Here is a 27,565-nt window from a genome sequence, read left to right on the forward strand (position 1 = left end):
TACAGCTTGAAACACAACTTTTATTAGAAAAGTTATACATAACATAGCATTGACTATTTTCAAGAACAATATTAAACCCAATAAGCGACAAAAACCGGACTAACAAAATGTGTAACAAGAAACTAATGACCTTTCTATAATCAAACATTCAATTATCTACAGTGTCTTTTTACAAAGGGGATATCCATGGTTTACAGGCACGTTGTATTGAAAAGAAAACTGCAAGAGCAATTTTATACAATTACCATTCTCGAGAAACTGAATCATTAAAATAGTAATTACGAGTTCACAAATTTAAAATATTTCACATAATTTTAAATTACCGGGTATACATGGAAGTTTTAGTTTTAAAAGTGATTTCCCCCCCATAAAAGTGCCAACACTTAAGCTAGAACTTTCAACATAATTTTGTCCTACAAAGTGAACACATGTTTTGATATTTATATAGTCACATAATTTCTGGTGCTATCTGGTCTGTTAATAATAAAGCCTTTATTAGGATGTTTTTCTCCATTTAAATTATAGGAAACTGATACAGGATTATAGTTGCAAGGTTATTAAAAATAAGTATCAAATACAGGAGTGTGCAGCATTGGAAAAAGATGAGTACTAACATTTATAATAAATATCAGAGAAGCCATTAGTTTTTACAGCACTGTTTGCTTAAAGGAAGTCAATCTGGTGTAGTTTCTCATTGGTTTGCCCTTCAGCAGGCAGAATTTCTATTTTCATGATCTCATTACTCAAGCAAAAATCCAAACACCTTTGAGAAAGTGACCTGCAGCCTGCGGAGTCACCTCACTGTGGATGTCCGATCAGTGTGACCTGCAGCCTGAGGAGTCACCCACTGTGGACGTTCAGTGTGAACTGCAGCCTGCGGAGTCAGTCACTCAACTGTGGACGTCCGATCAGGGTGAGGTGCAGGCTGCCGAGTCACCCCACTGTGGATGTCCGATCAGTGAGCTGCAGCCTGCAGAGTCACCCACCCCACTGTGGACGTCCGATCAGGGTGAGCTGCACTAAGACTCACTCACGGAATGATTTCAGAACACAGCAGTGGAAGGTCGGTCAGCACAAACTCAAATTCTCGTCATTATGGACTTACTTTAAAACATGATCAAGGAGACAAGTACGATGCTTCACACACTATCCCTAGGTACAGTGGTTAACCAGACTGTTGGTTTCACTGATGGGAAGACATTTTCTCTTCCTGTCAAGGGACTCAAACCACAGTTCTTAAAGTGTCAGGCATTTTCCTAGGCAGGTTTTCCTTTTCAACATAGTAATGGAAAACTAACATAAAAATGGTGACTTTTGACTGTTACTCCATATTCTTACACGCACCAATATTGCACACATCTGTTCTGAACTGTTAAAAGTCTTCTGGGTTCTTGGGGTACTGTCTTCTCCAGGAATACAAACCCAACCCAAATATGCAGTTTCCCTTAAAATATGGTTGACAAAATTAGAAACACTGGGGGAAAAATGAAGAAAGAAAAGGCAAAGATTTTGTACAAACAAAAATCTAAAAACTTTCTTAAAGGGTTTTGGTGCCCTACACACGGGGGCAATCGGATGTACTAGTGAGTTAACACTAGCTCTAATGTGTCTAGCTCCTCAGATAATATGGAACCTTGGCCCAGGTGTTGCAATGATGTCACTGTACGGCTCTTCCTGTGTGAGCTCGATGGCTTGCTGCTTTTTAAGAACCAAAAAGCTGTAGAATTTTGCTGCTGCCTGCTTTCGGTTTGTGTTTCGACATAGCTCAAGCAAACTGATAGACTCTGCTCCAGTTTTAGCAAGAGCTCGCTGAAAGAAAACAAAACAAAGCAGATGAATTCAAGTAATTCACACAATATAGTAGTAGCTAGATGATGCAGTTTTGGCACTGGTAAAAGTGAGCTCCACTGGGCTGGAGCCGAGACTGGACATTCATGAAGTTATGCAAGTGGTTACCATGCTAGTCATTAAAGTAAAAGGACACAGCATATTACCTAAAGGCATAAAAAGTCCAAAAATAAGTGAAGTTGCTACAATATAGATGTGAGATAGCAAAAACACTCAGTAGATTTTAAAGTGAAAACAAAACCAAAATCAAATTTATCCCTGGTAACACCCCATGCCCTGAGCGAGTATTGTCCATCCTTCATTTGAAGGACTGGATCTGGAGCCCTGAGCTGAGGTTGATGACGCCCGGCCCTCTGTGACTTGGCACGTTACCTTTGCTAATCAAACAAGAAAGAACTGCACACAGGCCTGCTCTGAATCAGCGCCACGGGTCTGTTTCTTAGGATAACCACGGCTACATACACTAGATGCTCTAGGTTTACCCCTGGCTTAACACTTCATGTATGTAATTAAGATACTTTAACACAATGTAGCCCTGGAGGAATTTCCACAAAGGCGAGCTTCAGGGTTCTGAGAGGACTTGCTTTCCGGGAAGGACTTTGTGGACTCTGCTGCCATACCTGAAGACCATGAAGCATCTGCTGAGTCCTTTTGTTCCATCTCCTTTCCTCTTGATCCTGATCACCCCCTGAAGCATCTTCATCCTGAATAAATGGTCAACAGAATTGAGAAAATGTCCTGCTGAGATACCTACTTCCCTATATCCAGAAACCTTGATTAACAGTCAGACTCAGCAACAGAAACCTGCCATCCTGCTTTTGCACAATCACTTGCCATCTGCTATGAGCTTCGATCACAAACAATAGCTCTTATAAGCAAACACGTGCCTATAACGTCTCTGCCACGATCTATAAGTCATAGAACATGGATTGCTGCAGGTCACCTAGTTAAGAGCATGTGCCAGGACTCAAACCACATTAAGTACATGTTTCTTTCAATTACATAGAGCCGTAAATAAAACAGCAAAGCACAGTGATGGGCAACCCTGGACGATGCCAACTGACCAGTACCCAAGAGCCTGCATTCTCTGAGCAACTCAAGATTAGTAATTTGTTAATTATTAACATATGCTTTATCTTACCCTAACTGTCCAAATGGTTTTTTGAGCTCTAAGGTGGCAGGGCCGGGGCTGCCATGCTGCCCAGACACTGCATTACGCAGCGCTCTAAGAAAGCTAGCGGTCAGTAGCTGCACCTGCCGCAGCAGTACTGAAAATCTGAGATAACAGCACAATCAAACAATTGGGAAACTCAATTGTAGCTGAAAATTGTGTACTATTACAGGAAAGGAATATATCTACCTTCTGTCACTGATATGAAGATTACTAGAAACAAATGGCTATTAGTAAATTGTATTCAACATATAAACTACAGGTTTGAGAAATTTTAACAATTTCATTTAGTTATCTGGAAAAACTTTTAAAGGCAAATGCTTAAGTAGATACATATATGATAAAAACATCAAATGAGAAGCTACACTACCTGGATGATCTAGAAATAAGGAAGATAAAAACTTTAGAAAGGCCCTTAACATAGCTCAGGGAGAAAAGGGAAGCAGTCTAAAACATCTCCATTCTGTAAAAAGTAACAATGCTCCCAGCTCCACCCACACAAGCCGGGTCTTACTCTGGTTTAATTAAAACAAAACCAAACCTCAGAAAAATGGTGTATTTCTGGCTGTTTGCTTTCTAGGCCACAGGCAGGTTAGACCAGAGGCTGGCTTTAATGGCAGTAAGAATCAGCCCCTGACCACAGATGATAAAAGGCAATTTACAAGTCTAGCAACAGCCTCTAAGGGCAGTGCCATCCTTCCTCTGAGGGAAATTTGGAATTACAACAGCACAAAAGTTGACGATTTACTACACTAAGAATTTAGTTTAATTTATCCTTTTAAATGTTTTATTTATTTTTAATAATTTATTCATCTTATATCCCGATCACAGCCCCCCCGCCCCCAATACCAACCCACCCTGCACATCAAGTCACCGCAGGACCACCTTTCACTGCCTGATGCCCAACACTGGCTTAGCGCAAATATGAAAACTCAAATGAGCCTGGCATGGGAATTCTTACTCACTTAAGATCTTTACAGTTTTCTTACCTCCTCCTCCTCTTCCTCTTCCTTCTCCTTCTCTTTTTCCTTTTCTTTTTCCGGTAGAAGCTCTAACTCCGGGATCAGCTGACAGATATTTGGAGGCTCTTCCGGTGGAAGCTCTACTGGCGGTATTTCCATTTGCTCTACCTGCTGAGGCTTAAACAATAAAAGAACAAAGTTCAAGATGCAGGTTTTAATGGCAGCGTCTCTAAAATGCAGGGTCAGATCAACTACTTTAAAGTCAGTACAATAACTTGCTGTCCATCCCACGCTCTTTCAGAAAGACCTCTGCACTCATTCAGCAGCAGGTAACACGGAAAGACACTGTTTCCTGGGTCCGTCTGGACTCTTCGAGTTTAAGGTACATTAAAAGTCTTTAAGAGTACCACGAGAGCAGCAATACCGTTCCTGCCTGTGACCGTCCAGGAAAAAGAGCTTTATTGACAAGTCCTGAGACAGGAACCTCGTGCTACCAAAGGCCTGCTTTCCCTTCACAGTAATTTATTCCACAGACTTAAAACTAGAAGCCCTAATGTGTTGGCTTCACAAAGAGCCAAGAGGTCTCTGCTGAGTGCATTAGCATCTTTTCCCATATGTGACAAAAAGACTGGGCTCCTAAATCCTGATGTCATTCTTCCAGATCCACTTCCGGATCTAAACCAAGAGACTCCTAAAAGGCCTCTTGCAACTAACTGCATGACCATCTATTTCTCTTTCAATCTTGTTCTTTTCACTTACAGGTATCGCAGGCTCTGGGTCTATTTGCCCGGCTTTTCGCTTAACTCCTTGAGGGGGTGGTGGTGGCATGGCTGACTCTTCTATGTTTGTTCTGCTGGTCTCCATCACTGAGTCCTGAAGGCGGCTTGGCTCTTCTATAATGGGCTCATCTGCAATTACCACGAGAAAGGAATTTGGTTTTCAAAAGTATTTTGGAACAATCTGCTTCTAAAATTGGTGTATCAAGACCTAGATATAGTTACTTTCCCTAATGAAGAAAGCCAGTAAAGTACACAGATGATTCAGTTTATAACACTGCAAGTACAGAGGTTGGGGAGAAGCATTGAAAGTGGTTCGCTCCCCAATCCTATGCAGACACCCTTTTAATTATTAATTCAGTCATCGAGTCCTACAGCTTTCTGAAGACGAGTTTCCAATCCAGCAAGGTGAGGAGATTCATGCATCTCCACGCCTCCAAACCAAACACGCCCCTCCCCAAACACGCCCCTCCATCCTAGGTGAGCCCTGCTGCAGACAGCACATGGTAAGTCTAAGACATCTCAAACCTCAGCTGGGAACCGAACCCTCCCAGAGGAACTAACCAATGACATCTCGCTGTGGCTGTGGCTGTTGCGGCTGCGGCTGCTGCTGCTGCTCCTCTCTGGGAACCTCTGGATTCTCAAACTCTTTGAGGAATTCATCCAGATTGTCTGCCTCGCCCCCTTTCCTTCTTTTCCTAAGGTCTTCTGGTACAAGTGGAGTAAGGCAGCGTGTAAAGAGCTATCAAACACAAGCAGAGCGTCAACGGTACAGCCATAGGACAGAAGGCTCACTCGCATCTGTGCTGTTCTCACTACGGAAGGCTTAATACAGTTCGCAATCAGAAAGCAGCACGTGCACACTTAGCGCTTCTAATTCACATTCTCACATTTGTTTTAAAAAACAAGTGTTCAAATTATAATTGCAGCCATTTCAGAAAGTGGAAAATGGTATCTATTAGGCTTCAAGGTTTCTAATTTATTTGGCTGCAGTTATTTTCATTGATAAACTGAGCACCCAACTTGTCACAGTGCTCAATAGCTTACATCATGCTTGTCTTCACAAGGTTTAACTACTATGTGAAATCTTATACAACACCACACAACATTCTTACTTATTTTTTGTTTTTGTTTTTTTTGGATTTGGTTTTTTTGAGACAGGGTTTCTCTGTATAGCCCTGGCTGTCCTTGAACTCAGAAATCCACCTGCCTCTGCCTCCTAAGTGCTGGGATTAAAGGCGTGTGCTACCACTGCCCGGCACCATTCTTACTTATTAACAAGCATGTAAAGTACATGATTATATCACAGAAGAGTATCTCATATTTTAAATTATAAACAGATACATTTGCAAAAGTAGTTTTCCTCAAATTTACAATTTTTGCCTAGAAAAAATTGAATCTATTGAAACAAAGACCAATTTTAGATTATTAGCCTACATTCATATAAATAGGGTTTATTCTGACATTTTAATACAGGCACATGAGCTAGTCCTTCTACATCACGTCTCTCTTTTCTGTGGCCAAGTGTAGTTAAGTTTAAGGACACATACACGAGGATTATTTATACAAAAACAGGCACATGACCAGTGGTTGCACCACTCTTAAAACATCCTTCCAAACATAAACATTTCTATGGGGCAGTTTTCAAGACTATTTGACAGTGTTCCCATTAAAGAACAGCTACCATAACCTCGCTGCTTATGAGTGCTGTAGAGAAAAAAACAGCTGTTCTCTTCAGAAATCTAACAGCATCATTTCCAACAGCAGGTGCCACATACTTGTTTCACTCAGAGGTACTCAGAGGAGCTAAACACCGCTAATTAGTATGTGTTTGGGGTGTGGAGGAGCACTTCCACAGAGCCAGGCCTCTCCCACAAGAGCGGCAGAGCTGACTGCAGAATGGAAGCCAGTGAGCAATTAGGACTGCAGAGCTGTGCGCTACCCCCACGATGGTGGTCTACCAGGAAAACATATCCCCTCAGTACCGAGCAAGGCTGCAGGCAGCATGCAGCGATTTAAGGTAGAAAAGAACCACATGTCTTAAAACAAACAAACAACAAAAAACATTCTAAGCAAAAGTTTTAGAAAACACTATTTCTAGAAGACAAAATGCACACAAAAAAATAATTTCTGCCAAGTGCACCACCTTCAGTAGTCGGTTATTCCATAGCGGCTGTGCTGGTAAGGAGAATAGCTTCTCCACTCCTCCCGTCTCTTTCCACATCATTAGCTTCTTGGTAGGCGGAGCCAGGTCCAGAGTTGTGACAATATCAGAATAATCACTAAGTTGGGCTCTAATTGTCTTACTGTCCAATTCTTTGACACTGTCAACAATCAGCTTCCTCTTCCTCTTGGCTTTTGTTTCTTTGACTAGAACAGAAGAATACAATATCACTTTCCTGAGGGGCCAGCCTGGACCACCTTCCTCATCTTGGGCTGGTGTTACCTTCTGCCTTTCCAGACACAGAGCACAGGAGCAAGCCCCCCGTGAAGACAGATAAACCGATGTTTTCCAAGCATTATATACAACAGATATTCAGCAGAAGTTCACTGAATGCATTAAGTCCACAGATTTTTATTATAAAATAGGCAAATAATCCAAGGCTCAACACCTTGAGGTCCACATGGCTTTATTCAGTAAACACAGCACACCTGTCAGACTCAGGTTCTGACATTCTTTTAGAATCACGTATATTTGCCTTTTAATTAGATCTTTGCTTTTTGAGAATATAACTGTACCATTTTCCCCCTCGCCCTTCCCATGTGCTTTCCTTTCCTCTCTCTCCCTTTAAGTTCATAGCTTCTTTTTCTTTGTCACTGCACGTGTGTGCTGTGTATTAATGCAAGTACTCGTAACCTGTTCAGTCTACATAATGGTGCTTCTATATACACATGTTTTCAGGCCTGACCATCTGTTAGTGACTGGCCAAGTTCTGACTTTCTTTTTGAGACAGGCAGGGTACTTGATACGTAGAGCAGTCTACCCACAATGCAGAGATCTGGCTGCTTCTGCCTCCCCGGCGCTAGGATTAAAGGCATGTGTCAGCATGCCTGGCTAGTTCTAACATTTTAAACTATGACTAAGACAGAAACTAACTTCTAGACTAACAAAAGGAAAAAAATTTATTTTGTTTGAATCAGGCTGACTGTTTATAAAAAGAGCTGTAAAATAGTGTGTCTCAAGTCAACTAAGTAGCCTAGAAATGGCCCCAGGACTACGGCGCTTACTGCACTAGTCGTGATTCATGAGTAACAGCTATACAGAGGTGCTGGATCAAGGGGAAACAGCTCAGGGTCATTCAGGGTCTGGCAATACGTCCTGACACACCTCGCCTGTTTGCTTCTCGTTCATAGCACTTTGGAATGACAGTGCAATGCCTGCATCTGCAGAGGCTTCTGTGACTGGTTCAATCTCACTCTGTCACACACTAGCCCAAGTTTCATAAAAAAGGTTAGAAACATGAACTAATGGGTCTGTCTCCATAACTGCCCTCCACCTGCAGTGTCTGCCTTCCTTCCCTTCTCCTAAAGTGAGTTATCATTCTTACTGACCAGAATGCCCTCCACAGAAAACTGTGTCATCACATTCTTCCTAAAAATACATTTAAAAAAAAAAAAAGAAAAAGAAAAAAGGTAGTGTGAATGTGTGTGTGTAGGGGCACATGTGCAGGCCAGAGGACATCATGGGGGCATTGGTTCTCCTTTTTCACCACGTGGGGCCCTGGGATTGAAGGACTTCAGATCCCCAGGCCTGCTGGGAAACATCTTTACCCACTGAGCCATCTGGCTGACTCCAAGATTACTGTTGTTAGTATGTGTGGACTCCCAAAGACTAAATCACAGTTAGGGAAAACCTGTCCTGTAATTTTACACCTTGCAGCTCCCTGTATAAGTCTTCCACCAGACATCAAATTATAATGTTCAGAGCGGAAGACTGTTACAGATGTGTGCACAAGGCACTGGTCTTCAACAGCGGAGAAAGAAAGCACCGAGGACCTTACGGCCTACACACTGTGGAATCTATCTGCTCACCAGTTATGTCAATGGGCTCCAATGCAAAAGCTTCCTCCTCGTTTGGGACGAGTGTTGTCTGATCAGTCATTGTTGGCATCGGTTCAACAGGATCCACGGAGTCAGGGCTATCAGGCCCACCCACTGTAAAAGCAACATGGTTGGAACAGGCTTAGCTACAGCATGCAAACTCTGAGTGGACAAAGAAATCCCTTTCAGCCTGTGAAACAAGCCCAAGGGTTTGAAGAAAAGTACTGATGTATGTATTTGGCAGCAGCCCCTGCAGAGCTCCGCTCCAATGAACCAATGAGGAAGAGCACAGATAACCAACACGGCAACCACAAGCACCGGCCAGCAGTCAAGGGCGCTTCGTTCCCAGGAGGGAGCTCCGTGCCACCACCTGCTTTGTCACTGCTGCACCAGCAACCCCAAGAATCCCAGAACATAAGTGCTCACGTGAGCCATTGTCATCTTCATCCAGATCGTCATGTGCAGGCTGCTCTGGCAACATGACCCCTGCCTCAGACAAGGCAGGGGGATCGTCAAAGATGCCACCATCATTATTACTTATAAGTTTGTCATCTGAAATAGAAAACGTAACAGTTAAAATCTTAAAAAGCAAAAAAAAAAAAAAGCTATGATCACATTACCTAATTCATCCAGGGAGAAACAGGTTTAAGGGGATTGATTAAATATATCTCCTTATAGAAGGGTGTGGTAATACACACCTTTAATGCCAGCACTTGGGAAACAGAGGCAAGTGGACCTCTGTGAGACCGAGGCCAGCTTTGTCTATAAAGTGAGTCCCTGTCTTGATTCTTCACCCCAAAATCTACTTATTAGATACCGAACAAACATGGCAGCTTCAACAACTAGTGAAATTCAGACCTCCGATAAAAGCCACGTACACAAAGCTAAAGGTTTTTGGCTAGTTTTCTAGAAAGCTTTGGTGAGACAACGGATCCCCCCTTCATGCACACTGTCTAGGCAGGACTCTGCTCTCGACTGGTGACTATTCTGAACCAAAGTTAAGAAACAAAGCACAACAACCCACCTAATATACCGCCATCATTTCCTTCTCCAAAATTATCATCTTTGTACTGGTCTTCATACTCTAAATGATTGATCTTTTCATTCAGGTTGCTGGTGCTCTGCTCGGGCTCTAGGAGGAGGTTGGAAGCGCTGGTGCTCACTAACATGTCGTCATCCTCAAAAGCACTGCCTTCTCTCATTATTTCACGGTCGTCCATTCCGAAGTCACCTGAACACAGTAAGTATGTCATTAGCTGTGAAAAGTCAGAAATGCTAGTTACAATAGTTGATGTTTTAGTGTAATTATGATGCTGCATTGCTTCCTGAAACCGTATTTGCTGGCAGATATTAAAATATGTGATGTAAACTTTGTACCTCTGGAGAATGCCCAACAAAAATCAGGTTGCGTACGGTAAACTAAGCACACACAATTAACAGTCACAGACGTCCACTTGGATAGAAAGTGCTGCTATGTATCAACAAATGCGACTCAGTGCCAAGTTGACCACTTAAGGTTTTGAATAATGTTTACAGTATACAGCCAAGCTCCACAATGGCTAGTTCAGAAGCACCCGATACTACAGAGCCTGGACATCGCACACACACACCTTCAGATAACAGGCTCTCTCTGTGCAGTGGGCAGGAGGGTCAGGAACCCCAACTCTGGTACAGTAACTGAAAAGATGTCTGACATACAATAGCACTAATCAGACACAAAGTTTTTCTGTCGGCAGGAAATAAATGTTAACCCTAGATTCGTTGTAATTCCTGGCAATATAACAACATAATTAAAACATAATTAGCAACTAGAAATTTGCTTTTACCGAAATCATTTTCCTGTAGGATACTGATGTTTCCGACTTCTTCTCTCATGGTTATCTCTTCTACTCTGCTCTGGTTCAGGCTGAACTGCTGGGCGACGTCAATGTCACTTTCAAAGAAATGGAAACACATCAAGTTTCACAAAGTACCCCAATTTCCTCTAGATACCCCTTTGAGGAATTTAATATTTTATTACGTATTAATATTAAAAATTAATGTAATTCAAGTTTAATTTGTATTTAGAAATTTAAAGTCATTAATGACAGGAAAGAAAATACCATACATTCAAACCACTACCTAAGGTAATTTGGTAAAGAATTAGAGGTTATGAACTAGGAGAAACTCACGGGAGCTGTAAGTATGTAAGTATGTATGTATGAACTCTTAACATTCCCTAGTGTTTCTGAAACTTGATCATCTACCAACCATGACCTCTCATATAATCTGAAAGCATATAATGTAAAATAAACACCGATGAGAACACCAATGGCAAATGCAGAAACAATGAGCAATGGATGGAAAGAGTCGCAGAGCTAGAGTTCTGAAGACTGGCATTTATTGGACAGATCAGCCAAATGCAGTCTGCAGACTTCATATAGCCTTCAACCAAAAAGAAAAAAAGCTAAAATGTACAGAAATCAGCTGGGACATTTAAATGCTGACTGGATATATTACGAGTCACTAGCATTTCTTGTGATGGATGGTGGTGGTGAATCCCTTTAATCCCAGCACTCAGGAGGCAGAGACAGTTGAGTTTGAGGCCAGTCTGGTCTACATGGTGAGTTCCAGGACAGCCTGAGCTAACAAGTGAGACTTGAAAAACCAAAACAGAAATGCCAAGCCAAACAAATTGTAGCATTTTGGGTGTTTAAGAAATTCCTTGTCTGTAAAGGCACAAGCTTCACAGATAAAAACATCACTCATGATTAGCATAAGATGGGAAGATGGGTTTAAAAAGCTGATATCAGATGAGTAGAAACCGCTAGAGGAATAGACAGGAGGTCCATAATGTTATTTTTTGAGGGGTGGGGAAGCTGGCAGCTAGCACCAAGTCACAACTAACACAATATAAAAATTGGGAAACAACAATCAACCTCCTAGGCCTCACAGATTTTTTTCAAAATCAAGGAAATTTGTTGTGAAATACATAGGGAATTCAGTGTAGATGGCTGGTATTGGAACACAGTCCAAGAACGAAGTAGTATTGAGATTTCTTGTAAGAAAACTCCAAGTAAACAAGACAAGAGCATTGTTTTGACCCTAATTTCTTCAAGCACAGAATTATTCTTGGACTGTGTTTCTGTGCTCCTTTCAGACATAGCAGACAGGAATTTCAGCTGTTGTTATTCATGTGCCTATGGAAAAGTATGTTTTTGCCACATACAGCCTGTGCTTGTAATTGAACTTTTTTTGAAGACAAGGTTTCTCTGTGTAACAGCCCTAGCTGTCCCCGAACCCACAGAGATCTGCCTGCCTCTGCATCCCAGTGTTGGGATTAAAGGCTTACATTACTACACTCAGCCAGGTGACTCTTAACCCTCGGAGTATAAACTGTTGGACACTCTCACAACTGACAACTAGAGGCAAACAGACTGGCTGTCAACTGCGCTTGCTACCCAACGACTTGGTAAGGTATTCTCACACCTGCCATCACATCCTAACAGCAGATTTAATGACTGGAGAAGGAAGGAGGAACATACAATACTTCTCTGCCAAAGCAATCATCTCCATTAATTTTTCCCTCTTAAATGTGTGCTTTAAACAATGACACTTTTGTATTCTTTATAGGGTAATGTAAGTCATCATCTATATTTATTTTATATAAAGAATGTATCTATACAAGTCTTCAGATACATGAGCCTTGCCTAAGTCCATCAGTAGTCTCAAATTGTAGTTGTTAGAAGTTGATACCCACATGATTTTCTCAGAGAAAAACATTTCCTAAATTGTACACCTAATTATTAACATACTCCTAAATCAAAGTAAATGGGTTTCAGATGGCTGGTACCTTAGTATCAAACACTCTGATGGAAACAAAACTGGAGGTGAGAGATGCAATCTAAACAGCCTAAAGATGAGGGATGAGGAGAGAGGAAGGGAGGAGAGATATAGACAGACATACTCTAAGTCTGGCAGTGGCTGGTCAAAATCGTGAAATTCCTCAGGTAAAGTAATGGCATTATAAGCTGCTTCCCGGTTTTCCTCAGGTAGATCGACAACACCTGGAAAAGAGAGGGGAAGTTGAAGGGCTAGCTGAGTAGATAGATTACATGTGGGTCAGACGCACCACAAGCAAAGTATCCAGATATTAGGCAGGAAGTGCATCTTTGCTGTCATGTTAGCCTGAGCCACGGCACTGAATATGCTATAAGCTAAGTTTTTAAAACAGCGTGCCAACAAAAAACACTCAGTCTTCTACTTCTTATCATGAGATCTATCAGGGGTAGTATCAATGGTTACAAAGAAGAACAATAAATAGAAATTTTCTTATTCTACTGTGTTTTCTTGGGAGCAGTGTGGAAGCAGAGATTCAGGTCAGGGGACTTTTTCCAACTGCTCGATACCTTTCTCAACACAGGGTCTCATTGCATTTGAAACTCAACACTTAAGCAGGCCAGGCTGTAGCCCTGGGGATTGTTTCTTCTTCCCCAGCACTGGGATTACAGATGCCACTGAACCCCGTTTTTTTGTCATTTTCTTAGAATGTGAAGGATTCATGCCCTTCATGCTTACAGAACCAAAGTATAACTGAGTCATTTCCCTAGGATAGGAGTTGGTTATTTTAGGAAAAGTATCACAAAATTTTAGCTATGTTCAAAATTTTCTATGATAAAAGTATTTAAAAATAACATGACAAGTATTAAGGACAAAAGATTACTGTCTATTTTGTATGCTATATGCAATAAATACATTTTATTATACAAAAATAAGACAGTTACTGTCATGTATTAAAATAGAAGTATTAGAATATATCATCAACACAGACCATTATATAAAAGTACCCCCCCATACACCCAGTTATTATTATTGTTGTTGTTGTGGTTGAGACAGGATCTTCTCCCTCAGCGTGTATCTCACAGATTCTGCAAGCCTAGGTGGTCACAGAGCCCCTGGGATGAGCCATCTCCTCCTCCCTCCCATCAGGACTGCAGGCAGAGGCCACTGTCCCCAACCTTTCCCATGGGCACTGGAGACTGTCCCCAGGCCCTCCTTGCTTGCCTCCAAGCACCCTGCTGACTCGGCTGCCTGCAGCCCATATTCTGATCACTTACAACAGCAACATTCTATCTGTTAAAATTGTAGAGTGAGTTCAGATGAATACTACAGATACTATTTACTTTGGTTGGTAGAATCCAATTCTAGAACCAAATCTTACCTCAAGCAAAACAGTAAAAATGACATGACAAAGACTATTAAATAAAATGTCTCAGGATTAAAAGTGCATGTGATTTTAAAAGTATGTTAAGACTGTTCAGGAAAAATAGCCAGTTCCCCATCCAGTTGCGTTTTCTGAGTCACCTTTTATATATATAATTCATCACATATGAACAGATTTCAGCATTTCTGCTCTGATGGCTCAGGTGCTGTAAGTTGCTGAGACCAGGTAAACCCCTAGTCTAAGAATGGACAGCGTTCCCTACAAAGGGTTCCTTGTGCTGCTATGAAAATAAAACACACCTGTCTAGAACACGCAATTAGCAGTTTCCAACGTGGTATAGGAAGCCTCACAGGTTAAAAAACAAAGAAAGGCACAATACCTGGCCGAAAAGCCATCTTTATTTTAATAAATGCTTCATTACAGTCTGCGAGGAGGTACTTGGCTTTCCTGTGATAGATGCGGACCACTCCCAGGAGAAGGTGCCCTGACGTCCGCAGTGCCATCTTCACCTGGGTAAGACATTAAATTCACCATCTTTAGACATTAGAGGGAAGTGTACTGTAAAGTGCATGTCCTGTGCTGTTTATAAGGACCTTTTGCTTTTTTTTTTGATTTTCTGGGTGATTTAAAATAGGTTAATAAATATTTTCACCTTAGCATTCACTAACCATCAGTTCTGCGAGGACTCCCCCTAGCAGACTGAACAACAGTAATTTGTAAATTCACTTAAACATAAAGGTAGCTATGAAGCAGAAAGCAAATCTTCCCATGGATTTTACCATCAGCACACCAAGATTTATGATTTTGTTTCAGAAGCAAACACTCCTGGCCTTAAAAAAAGATTATTTCAGACCTGTCTGATAAACTTGTCATTGACCAAAACACATACACGTCAGTCAACTGAGAAAGAAGGGTGGGGTTTGCGAGCGAATTTCTGAGAAAGACTTTCAAAATAGCAGAATGCCTTTGTCCTTCCTTCTCCCTTCCTGCTGCGGACACAGGCGTGATGGCGAGGACTGGAAAGAACAGGAGTGGACGAGCAGAGCACTCAGGCTTTGGGTCATCTCTGAGCTCCTGACCAATTAGATCTGTCCTGGAATGTCCCTTTACCACTTTTCCTTTTGTTACTGTTCATTACTTTCTATTACTAGATCAGAAGACACAACAATGACCTAAACAGACACAGTATTAATGACTGAAACAGAAAATTTCAAAACTTTCCTGGCTACAAGAAAAAAATTCAAATAAAAAACATGAACTCAAAAGAGTTCCCCAGATAGTTCTTCAAATCATACGATAAACTCAAGGTACCTAAATTCTATGGTAAAAATATACTTGTTAAAAGATATACTTAAAACTAAGTTCATTGTATGTGCACGCTGCATCTGTCTAGGACCCCTCTGCAATCTAGTTTCTGTATTTATCGTCATCTTATGTGATTTAAAACAAAATTAACAAATTTGCTACTGTAAATTTTTAGACTTCTCAAATGATAACAAATCTCATCAAATCCAGGACACAGAAAGAACGAAGCATCTCTTCTGTGCCTACAATGAGCAACTTCCAAATGTAGTGCTGGTACTAGTTTGGTTCAGAGTGGGTAAAATGAGGTAAGCCAGGCTCCAAGCAATAAGGAGGCCACAGGACAAAGGGCGTGGTCTGGCTCCTCTACCAGGAGGAGCTGGGAAAGTTCCCAGGAGCTCCCAGGTAAGGTAGGACAACCTTAACCTCAACCAATAATAAAAGCTGATAAAGACCCACAATGATTTAAAAATGTTAAGTCAGTAATTTGTATGGCCCACCAGTTATCTTTAATGTCAAACTGTCTATATCTGTTACCACACTCTCATCTCCCAGACTTTCTACAGTGTACAAAGTACTCTATACACACTATAACAAGTATCCTTAAAGCCAAACGAGATTTATAGATATTAAAGAAAATGCTCACATGCACACCCCCCCACACACCTACACCCCCCCAAACTTCTGCTTTCCCATATGATAGGCCCAGCTGTGAAAACGAGTGCACAGAAAGCTTACTCTAGGCCTTGCATGTGCAGACAGTAAGCCCGGAAAAGAGACATATAGGTCCACAAGCACATGTGTATATCACAGTGCATCATATTTCTAGAGGACTGAATTTTAAATAATTTTCAGAGCTCTAGCACCAATGCCTGCTGCAGCAAGCACATTTCAGAGCATCTTTCGTAGGTAAGTAAAGGTAGGTACTTCCGTACACTCTCTGCTCCGTCCGCGGGAGTGGCCCACTGTCAGTATCACCCGGCATACTGATACATTTAAAACTGATAGGTTGGTTATATAGCAATATATGGTGACCCAAAGCCCATTCATTTGGTTTTAAAGTGCTTCTGAGCTTAGAAGGATTTAATCACGGCGCCATGCACTCGCCTTCAGTTCCGCAGCACAGCTCTACTGCCCGAGGTCAAGCCTGTGCTCTGCCCAAGCCTACTTCCTTCTGAGCCCAACCCCTCATGTTTTCACTAGCTTTACAGCCGTGTCTTTCCAAGAGTCCCGCAGTCAGAAGCCTGCAGCAGGAAGCCTTTGCCCAGCAGTGCCATGCACAGCCCAGTTTTTCTCAACACACCCACTGAGATCTCTGAAACGCTCTGTATGTTGTGACAAGTCTGAGTGAAGCTGCTATGAACCTCTCTGTTCTTAAATATAGACATTAGGTTTTCAACTACTGGGTAAGTATCAAGGAAGAAGACTTAGACTACCGCCAGGAGTGGTGGCGCACCTCTAATCCCAGCACTCGGGAGGCAGAGGCAGGTGGATTTCTGAGTTCAAGGCCAGCCTGGTCTACAGAGTGAGTTCCAGGACAGCCAGGACTATACAGAGAAACCCTGTCTAGAAAAACCAAACCAAAACAAAAAAAAAGAAAAGACTACCCTTTAAGAAAACATTCATTTTTAACTGTAAGTCCAAATATGCATGTATAATGTTTGTGTGTACATGTCTATAGGATTACAGAACAATGCTGGGGCTCGGAATTTGCCCACCACCGTTTTGCTTTTTCTTTCTAATTACATCTAAATATAGTGGGCACATTTGTGTTTGCCAGAGGATAACTTGCAGGAGTAGGTTATCTCCTTCTACCTTATGGGTCCCAGAGACTCAACTCACGTGGCTAGGTTCACCTTAAGCAAACACCTTAGCTGGAGAGCTGTTGGGGCTCTCCACATTTGTCTGTCTCTCTCTAGGTCTTTCTTTAAAGGCAAACCAGGGCTCTCTCTCCTAATTTACAACTGTGCTGTGAACTCCAGCGGAGCCAGCCTAGAGCCTCTGCCCAGCAGGGGAAGGGGCGGCGGTAGGCAGGAGGAGTTTCCTTTTCCAACTCCCTCCTGGCCACAGGATCTGAGCCACCTCATTCTGCTTTACTGAGTTCTAGGGACCTGCAATCAGGCCATTAGGCTTACACTTCAACCACTCTTGCTCCCTAAGTCATCGCCCGGGCCCGAAAAGACTACCTTTCCCCAACGGTATCATTTTGCTGCCATCTCTTCAATGACTGTATTACCCAGGAACGGAATTAAGAGTTCAGAAAGTGCCAGGCGGTGGTGGTGCATGTCTTTAATCCCAGCACTTCGGAGATAGAGGCAGGCGGATTTCTGAGTTTGAGGCTAGCCTGTTCTACAGAGTGAGTTCCAGGACAGCCAGGGCTATATAGAAGCACCCCCTCCCCCAAAATCCCAAAACAAAAACCAAACCCATAAGAATTAAAAGTTAGAAATAATGTAAACTATCTCAATAGAGAAGGCATAGGACAGTCACATTCAACCCAAGCAATGACTTATAGGTTTATAATTCCAGACTTAAAGTCTTATACTGATCTTATGAATGACCTCACCTCAGCTGAGGTCTGCTTCAGATCCTCTAAGTTCTGCAGATAAGGGGCTCTGGTGACAAGCAATATTAAATGAGCTATAGTTTCTAAACATAGTCGATTACCAGGCCATATAACTTACTCTTATGTAGACAATAAAACTAATACTGTGAACAACATATACACCTGAAATGTCTTAGCGGAAAAGCAAATGCTATGAAGGCTCTGGTGATATGGCTACTGACAGATTTCATCTGTAGTCTTCATGTTGCTACAAACTTCAAATGGGACCCTTCAATGCCAGCAAGGTCCCTGAGCTACCTAGAATCTTAAAACCAACCACATGTCTACAGAGCACATGAAACCGTAACCCCACACCCCTCGCCTAAAAACAGATGTTTCCTCACAACTTTTAAGGACAAGCCTCTGCTCATGTTCATTACCTTCCAGATCCCTCACTCTTCTACAGGAACTATCAACTCTCTATACATCAATAACAATGTGGGCCAGGCTAGGGACTGTAAAGAGTATTTGTCAATCAGTCTATACATTATGATCATTATTATGTTGAATGGTAAAAAACTAAAATAATGAAGGAAAACTGGAGAATCTCCGTACAGGCGTCTCTGCTTCTCTGTTTTACAAGTTCCCTTTCACACAAGAGCAGATAGCAGTAACCAGCAGCAGACCTACCTTTGGCGAGATGATGCTCTCCACACTGCTCTCTAGGTTACACTCAAACACGTGGGCTTTGGTTAGCTTCTTATCCCAGTGGGCCGCCAGCCAAATTTTGGCCAGAGGCCCTCGTTTACTGAGGACAAAATGTGCGTAGAACATTTTTTCTTATTTTCTATGAAATAAGAAGAAACCTGAGGAGAGAAAAAAATTTATTAGTTTCATGTGAGGACTGAAATATTTATTAAGATATAGAAACCGTAAAAACACTAGTTTCCTACACTGATAATGAGAATGTAAGAGCCTGGAAGCACAGCAAGCATTTTCAACAATCCTATTATGTCAGTATGAGGACAAGGCCCACTGCCAAGTATTAAGACAGGGAAAAAAGAGATGGTCAAACTGCTCTTATGAACTGCTATGGTAAAGATGGTCATCAAAAGTCTCTCATTCTAAATCCAACCAAGCATTAAATCCTATTTCTAATGTAATTACTGGTGGCAGACACAATTCTGCTCATCGACTAGTAAATACATGGAAAGAAATGTTTAAGCCTTGCACGTATGGGGCCTTGGGCTTAATCCCTAGTATCAGAAAAGAAAAACTGCCAGGTGTAAGACAGTCACTGTGCAGGCAACAGCACGGCTGCTGGGGGAGCCGCCCGTCTGCCAAGCGGAACTGAGGAGGTGGACGGTCCACTGGATGGCTGGAAGCCGTCAGACCTAACTCTTCCTTACATTTTAAGACTAACAGTTTTGTTTTATGTTATTTAATTCCCCACTTCACAGAAGATGTTAAGCTCCCCCACCTTGTTAAATAAATTTGTGCCCTTTTCTGAAATACCAGAGGCCTACTTTTAAGAAATGAAAAGCACGTAGGGAAGTGGTGGAACACGCCTGTAATCCCAGCACTTGGGAGGCAGAGGCAGGCGGATTTCTGAGTTCAAGGCCAGCCTGAGCTACAGAGTGAATTCCAGGACAGCCAGGACTACACAGAGAAACCCTGTCTCGAGAAAAAAAAAAAAAAAAAAAAAAAACCAAAACAAAAAATAAACCCATAAAGAAATAAAACATACACCTTTAATAGAACATGAGTAGTTTTGGCCTTTTAACTGATTTAATAGTGATATCCTGTAAGCTAAGACGGTGTGCACGAGACATCCGACTGTTTTCCCAGACAACTGACTCACCTACCGCTGCCCCCTATGCCTAAGCTTTGGCAAATAAAACTATACATTTCATTTTGATATTTTCATATAAATACATTGACAATAAAGTTACACCGAAGGGGCTTTCTTTCGATATAATACAATGTTGCTGAAATTCACTCAACTTGCTATTTATTAATAATAGAACATTCCCTTATTGCTGAGGAACATTATGAGAGGAAAGAAGCTACAGTCTACTTAGCCGTTCACCCACTGGAAAACATTCAGTTACTTATTAAGTTTGGGCTACGCTGATAAAGCTAATGTACATACAGTGTGCTCGCTTACTGAGCCCGCTTTTCTCAACAGCGAAAGTTCTAAAGTGCAGCTGCTAGGCAGTACAGTAAGATTACATATGGCTTTAAGGATATTTTAACACAATGAGCAAAACAGTGTTTTAAGAACCATAGGTAAGATTATTCTAAAATTAACAGGAAGCAGCAAAGCAGACAGAAAAGCTAAGATGACTTCAAAAATAAACAGTAAAACAGAACAAGCCCCTTCAGCCTTAACCTCACAGGGCTGTCCGTCCACCAAGGTACTGGCAGAAAGATACACATAGGGATCACTGCAACCAAGCAAAGAACTCAGACACCCATGTACCTCCAAACTGGCTTTTTCAGAGATGCAGAAACAAGTAAAGACAGACTGATAGATAAATCCTGCAACACACTGGATTGGAGAGATTGAATGAGTCAACAGATCAAAGCAGAACAGAAACAAAATGCAAAACCAATAAAGTGAAATTCGAATCTCACAAGCTACACACAAATAATTGTTAAAAGAAAAATCAAATTACGTTTATCTGAACCCCAGACTGGTGCCACTGTGCAATCGGCACGCAGCTAGCCCGCCCTCTAAACGAGAGGAGCTCTGCATCTGTCCCACAGTCAGCAGACCTCAGAAAGAGAGTAGACCTCAGAAAGTTGTAGTTTTAAATCATTCCGTCTGGCCATTTTGCGTTAACCCCAATCAACTGCATAGGAAGCAAATTAAATCTGAATAAAAATCTCTCTAAAAAATGAGGCCATAGCCTTAAATGTAAACTAGAGCATTTCTAGACAAAAGGTACCTATATATGGGCTATGTGATTTTTTAGGAACAAAACCACACTGTCCATAATGGACTCTGTAAACTGGCTTTCATTAGATAAAAACAGTTTGCTATAGGAACGACTGCCGAGAACTCAAACTGAAAAGTTAAAAACCCCAGTATCTAGCTAGAACTTCATCTTGGATATGTAAGGAACTGTAAAGGCTAGTAAGTAAAAAAGGGAAAATCCAATAAGAAAACAAAGAAAAAGTTCACAGCAAAGACATCCCCATGAGAAATAAAAACATAAAAAGGTATCTGGTATCAGTAAGCCACTAAGAAAATGTACCCTTATCACAACGGGTTTAAAGTTTAAAAAAAAAAAAAAAAAAGCAACATCGAATGCTGGAGAATATGTAAACGTTTTTAAAAACAGTAACTAATTTCCTATTTTCAAATGAAAGGGAATAGTAAATTTTAAAATGAAAATTTGCTTATATTTTAACTAACAACATACCCATTCTTTCTATTGATGAAAAGAAACTTTGTTTTAAATGTATCATAGCCAGAAAATTTCATGTATGCCAAAGATATTTGTGGTAAAAAAAAAAAAATTGCAGGTAACTGCACAGAACTAGCGAAGATCACATTGTGCGAGCTAACGCAGTAAGACAAACACTGAATGTTTTCTCTCATGTGTCTTACTAAGAGTAACTGCTGAACTCAGTACAGTAATAAAGGAAGAGGCGGCAATAGAGGGAAAGAGTGGGATGGACGTGATCTGAGGGGGAAATGGAAAAATGGGGGATAATTAGGGAGGCAGGGACATAATACAAAAGGGTGTCTGCAAGTCATAAGGAATCATTATTATCTACCTAAAATTACATATAACACGTAAGTTGAGGTAAAAGCATACATATATTCTTTACATAAAAATCTCCCATTTGGACTGATAATGCTTCCTCCAAGAGCCAAAGATTGCCTAACCAAAACTCAACTCAGGCATGAAAAGCCCCTTTCTTTTGACTAGTTGTCAGGGTTGTCCAAGAGACTCCCTCAAACATTACGACTACTGTGCTGCCCTTGGCTGCCCTGGTAAATAGTGAGTTCTAAATGGCATTGCTAGGGACACCAGAGGACCCGAAGGGAAGCAACAGAGCTACACTGCCTCTGAACTACCATGATGACCAGCGTGGAGCAGTAACTCTAAGGGTACAGGAGTGCCGTGCAAATCTTGATGGTGACCACAGCTCTCCAGCTGGGCTTAAGATATGCTCTGTAAGAGGGAAATCAAGCCTGGTACTGGAAACCCAGCCAGTCCTGGAGCTAGTGAAGTTGTGGATCTTGGGGGAGAACCTACAACTGTCATTTTACTAAACCAGCACAATTCTTAACTAGTCTAAGTAATTATCCTTAGACCCACAGAAAAATACAGTTCTCAACCCTCATTAAAAGAAACTTCTCTTCGCAACAAACCATTTACAGAAAGGCACAGACTTCAGAATCCAGAATAGTGGGATCCAGTCCTAAACGACACACCTAGACACAACTCTGATCTATACCCAAGGCCCAGGGGTCATGGAGGAAAAGTGGTGGGAAGATTTTAAGAGCCAGGGGAATGAAAGGTTTACGACTGATTGGACTGTGTCTACTAGAAATGTCAGAGAAACCACACCCATGAAGTCTCTTCAAGAAGCTGCCAAAACCTGATCAGAACAAGAACACCAACAGACATGCGACACAGAGGAGAAGCCCGCTCACCAGGCCTCAGCCCTGGACAAGAACGAGAGGCAACCAAGGAATTCTGAGAGCTGGAGAAACAGTCTTTCCCAAGGAAAAGTACGCCAACTGGTCAGGCCTGAAAACATACATACAAGTAACACACATACTTACAAGTAACACACAGACTGAACAGGTTTTATTTTTATATTAAAGAACACACACACACACACGTACACACACACACACACGCTCATATAAAACAAAGAAAAAGAGGCCATGAGTTTGAAGGAGAACATGGGGTACAAGGGAAGGCTTGGAGGGATGGAAAGAGAAGGGATAAATGATATACTATCTATGGGGCAGGAGTGTGATACAGGACAGACACAGTCAGCAGCTGGTTTGCGTTCCAATACTTAGTAACAAAGGATGCTGAAATTTGTATTTTCTGAGCCTAATGTTTCAAGTGTGTCATTAATTTACAGTAAAAACTTCTCAAAGGAAAACAAGAAACCAAGCTTCATCAACTCCTTATTATACTGTAACCTTTCTATCAAATACCACATTGAGAACTAATGAATATTGTATCACAAAATAATGTTAAATGTTCTGTGATGTACAAAGTAATACTTCATGAGTTATGTTTGCCACTTAGTATTTTATAGAACAATATGCTTACCATAATCAGGGAGAGTCTTTCAGTTGCAATCCAGGGATTTCAAGCATTACAAAGTCTGTTACCGTAAAACCTCAACTAACCTTAGTGTTATAAACAAACCTAGAGAACTTAGCAGTCCTACAAGAAAATCCCCAAACACTCTGTTCCAAATAAGAGAAAAACTTGCTACAATAATGCTGGCTATATAAGTTACTAAATATGTGCTTATTAGGAAACTAGGATATACTAACTAATCTCTTAATTAAAAAAATGTAAAAAATTCTAGAGAGTCCAGAACTGAAAAACTACTAATATGTTTCAACAGGTGTCAGTAGTTTATGGCAAGGCTCAGCTGCTGGTCAGAGGGCTGTGCCTAAAGCATTCCAGCTATGCAGAGGCAGCCTCCGGAATAGACTTTGGCCTGGGGTGGGAGATGGTAAGTAAAACAAGAGTACTAAAATTAATCTGGGAAACAATTAGTAACAGGAGAGCACCCTACCAAGAAGTCAGAGCAGCTTTAAGTAGTCACTCAGTTAGAGCCTGTATCCGAATAAAGGAAAAAACACAAGCATCATTACCTCCTTCCCTCAGTAAATCTAAACTTTAAAGCATGGCTGTTGTCATCTGCAGAGATTTTGGAGATTCTAACTTCTGTTGAGCCCTTGCAAAAGACCTTTGCATTTGAAACCAAAGCAGAGCCTGTCATGATTTTGAACCAACTTTTTCTATTTTTCTAATGCAGCAAGCAACTCAACTGATGATGGTATTTTCTCACTAATGAAAAAATAAAGCACTTTCTTTTTATAGCAAGGAAAGAAAGAAAGAAAGTCAAAGTAAAGCTCCTGTTTCTGCTCTAAAGTCTGTCTTCACCAGCATTTCACTCACCCATTAGGAACGTGACTGAATAAACCAGTCTACCCTCTCTCAAGGGCAAGCTGGCAAGGCCTTGGGAAAATTTCACACATTCATGCTTTCTGGACAGAAACTACACTTTCAGTAATCAATATTAAAGATATATTGGAATGTGTTGGGGGGGGGGAGAGAGAGAGAGAGAGAGAGAGAGAGAGAACTAAGTACATATAAAATATTTTGCCTAATTTCCTAAATACTAGCCCATTTTACATAAGAATAAAGAGTATACACATAACAGTATTTCTTAAGAGCTCGATGGAAGTGTAGTTTTTGTTGCTTTGACAACATAGAATAGCAGGGGTGGGGGTGGAGTCTTTGTGACTTAATGGGTGTATATACAGTTGCCACTTCAAATGTAAAGGTTCCATATTCTTAGATTCAGCCAACTGAAAAATGGAATATTTTTAAAAAAGTATGTCAATAGTGAACATGCACACTTTTTATCCTTTTTACTAGTCCCTAAACAATATGGTATATTAGGGAATTTAAATATGTCCACATTTTTTTTCTCTTGGTATGGAGGGAGCTGTAATCCCAGGGGCCCAGGGTGCCCCGGAGCCAATTTCTTACAGACACCAAAGCACTACAGCCCCTCTCAAATTTTACACGAACACACGCATATCTCAGAGCTGTTGCAGGCTTCGTCCTAGACCATTTCTACTGTGTCAAAGGAGGTTTTCGCCTGCCAGTATTGTTTTAGGATATTAACTGTACAACAGCTCTGTGTCTAAGAAAACTAGGTGCACACTTTAAGTAAGCAGTATTTTACTAACCAAATTACCCAATCGTGATCTGAATGTTGGGAAAAAAAAGGCATCTATCTATAGGCTGGTTGGGTAAAGGGTTCTTACAAACCTCCCACTGGTTTAACAAACAAAAGTTTCCATAGTAAATATGAAAGGCAACAAAAGATGTTATGATAGCATTTTAAAAATCTGTAGTTGGTTAAGTCCCCCCATGGGGAGCTAAGAAAATGTGGTGGAGTCATCTGCACATACTTAGGGGCATTTGCATAAGTATCTGTGAGGTACTTAAGAATCTGGTGACCTTCCCTCTGGGAAAGTGGCCCTTCACTTTTGCATTATTTTGCGTATAAGTCAATATTTAAAAAACAAAACTTAGGCATACCAATCCAAAATTGAAACTAACACACTAAATGTCAAGACATAACCTGATTAACTATCTATCAAGTTGGCATAATATTCAACTGTGATCTCTATGATTTTCTAACAGGAAAAGTACACAACCTAAAGGTTAGGTTGCTAACTATGGAAAACATCAACACCTAACTCAAATAAAAAAAGAGCTGCCTGCTAGTGACCTGGAAGGTTAAAAAAGAGAGAAAGGACAAAAAGTATGTTTAGCTTGCATATTACTGCTCAAGTCTCCTTTGGTTCTAACATTGGCAGTGAGGTTTATTTCAAATTTAGCTCCTTTACTTAGTTATTTGTAGTGGTCAAGAAGTCATTTCATGTCTGAAGTTTCACCTGGGCTTGGTGTCTGTCATCCTAAGATTCCTGAGTGTGAGGCAGGAGGATCTTCAAGGCCAGCCTGGGGTACATAATCAGACTTCCCCAACTTTCCTAACAGCACTATCAACTACAAAGTGAATATAATATTCATTAGGGATAATGACAATAAAATGGAACAGCACATGTAGTCCCAAAAGTAAGATTCAAAAAGAAGTCTCAAAAAAAAAACCAACTTGCTCAGAATGACCACACCTTTAAGACAGGATGAAAAACAAAATATATTTCTCAAGAATTAGTTTTCCCAACTACCCAAGTATAAAATAATATTTCTCAGAATCTGCATGCTTTGCTAAGTCTGAAAAGAAATTCCCAACTTGCTTGTGCATAATACAAAAAGCACCGAGTCCACTCCTTAAACACCTCTGTAACTTTGGTTATACAAACTCTAAAATAATTCAAACACTGGACAAGGTACACACCCTCACCAATACCTTTTCAAAGAAAGTTGCTTCCAACCTTAAAGCCATTTACAACTTAAGAAAGCGACTTTAGTCTGTTTCAAAATTCTGCAGCCTTTTAGTTCTCTGGCATTTGATTTTTAATAGGATTTTGTACCCCTGTGGGGGGGGGGTGCTGGGCGACAATGCTCTTCCTACAGTTCAAGGAGAGCAAATATTAACTTTCTTTTGTAAAGAGAAGCTGAGATACAGAAGCCACTTCCATAAACCATTCAAACATCAACGCGTTTGGGGACGCTTAACACAGCTTAACAAATCAGAGAGCACGAAGAAATCGTCCACAGCGTTTCCCTCTTAAATTTGAAGAAGGCCGCTCGGTCCAGTTTAACACCTCGACAGTGTCACCTTACACTATCCTGGCAGAGCATTCTCAAAGCCTTCCTCTGCAACGAAAAAGGCACCCAGCCTCGGAACGTCTCTACTACACTCGATCCTTAACCATTAAAAGAAAATAAAAAGTTTAGAAAAGTTAAGGGGAATACCAGTTACACTCATGTTCTTGGAAGCAATGCTACTCGGGTCTTGTTTTAAACAGCCTGTCCAATTTCTGAGATTCCCAACATACAAAAGTATGTATTATAGAGAAATCGGGCTGAGGGCGACATCAGTACAGGCTGGCGAGTCCCGGGACCCCACACCCGGTGCACGGCGACCGCCCGCCCAGGAGCCTCCCTGACGCCTCCCGCCCCGAGTCCCGCGTCTTTGCAGACAGCCATTTTCCCCCGAGGGGGCGGCCAGGTCCGAGAGCGGACTCGTTCAAACCTCCCTCCTCTCCCCGTAGCCCCGGGTTCACGCTGTCCGACCTCGGCGCAGCGGAGGGGCTTTTGTGGGCCGTGGAATGCAGCGGAACCATTAGTAAGTCAGCAGGCGCGGAGCACGGCCCGGGCAGCGAGGACCCCAGGCGAGGGCGGACCCGGGACACAGCGGCCCGGGCGCGCGAGGTAGCTGGGCGCCGCCCGGGAGCTGGCAGCACGCGGGGCGCGGCGCCGGTCGCCTCTCACCGCAAGTCCGGGCCGCGGAGCCCGCGCCCCGATCGCAGCACGGCGGGGAAGAGCACGGGGGAGGGAGCTGGAGCCCGAGACGAGATCAGCCGGGTCGCTTACCTGTTATCTCTGCGGGGAGCTGGGAGGGCTGGGTGGCCCGGGGAGGGGGAAAAGGGTCGGGGGAGGGGGCGGGGAAAGGGGGAGCCCTTGTGCGGTGTAGCCTCGGAGTTGCTCCCGCCACCGCCACGGCCGCCGCCTCCTTTCCGATTCACTCAAACAAACAAGATGGCTGCCGTTACGGCGCGGGTCTTCCGGCCGCCCAAATCCTTGGTTCAAATCGGCAGGATGTTTACGGTCAAAAAGGTACTTGTGCGCCTGCGCAACCCGCCGGAGCCGCAGAAGGGGCGGCGCAGGCGCGCTGACCACTTCCTTGTCTTTGACCCATCCGCCTATTGGCGATGGAGCAGGCGCAAAGGTTCTCCGAAGAGGTTTTCGGAGCTTCAGAGTTGACAAATACAACGCATGCGCAGTACATTGTAAATAG

At 42.0% G+C, this 27,565-nt stretch overlaps 1 protein-coding gene across 1 annotated transcript; it reads right to left on the reverse strand.

The window, feature by feature from the left end:
• Positions 1-27,356, reverse strand: Rad21 (RAD21 cohesin complex component). Its single transcript, XM_052160418.1, has 14 exons — positions 27,142-27,356; positions 18,539-18,714; positions 14,381-14,510; positions 12,745-12,844; positions 10,625-10,731; positions 9,823-10,029; positions 9,225-9,350; positions 8,790-8,912; positions 6,904-7,127; positions 5,322-5,499; positions 4,741-4,889; positions 4,009-4,158; positions 2,469-2,552; positions 1-1,809 (listed from the first exon to the last, which is right to left on the reverse strand). The coding sequence occupies exons 2-14, from the start codon at positions 18,680-18,682 to the stop codon at positions 1,618-1,620; spliced, it is 1,914 nt and encodes a 637-aa protein (XP_052016378.1). The 5' UTR covers positions 18,683-18,714; positions 27,142-27,356; the 3' UTR covers positions 1-1,617.
• Between the last annotated feature and the right edge of the window lie 209 nt (positions 27,357-27,565).

This window comes from Apodemus sylvaticus, chromosome 17, assembly GCF_947179515.1.
Source record: "Apodemus sylvaticus chromosome 17, mApoSyl1.1, whole genome shotgun sequence".
NCBI lineage: Eukaryota > Metazoa > Chordata > Mammalia > Rodentia > Muridae > Apodemus > Apodemus sylvaticus.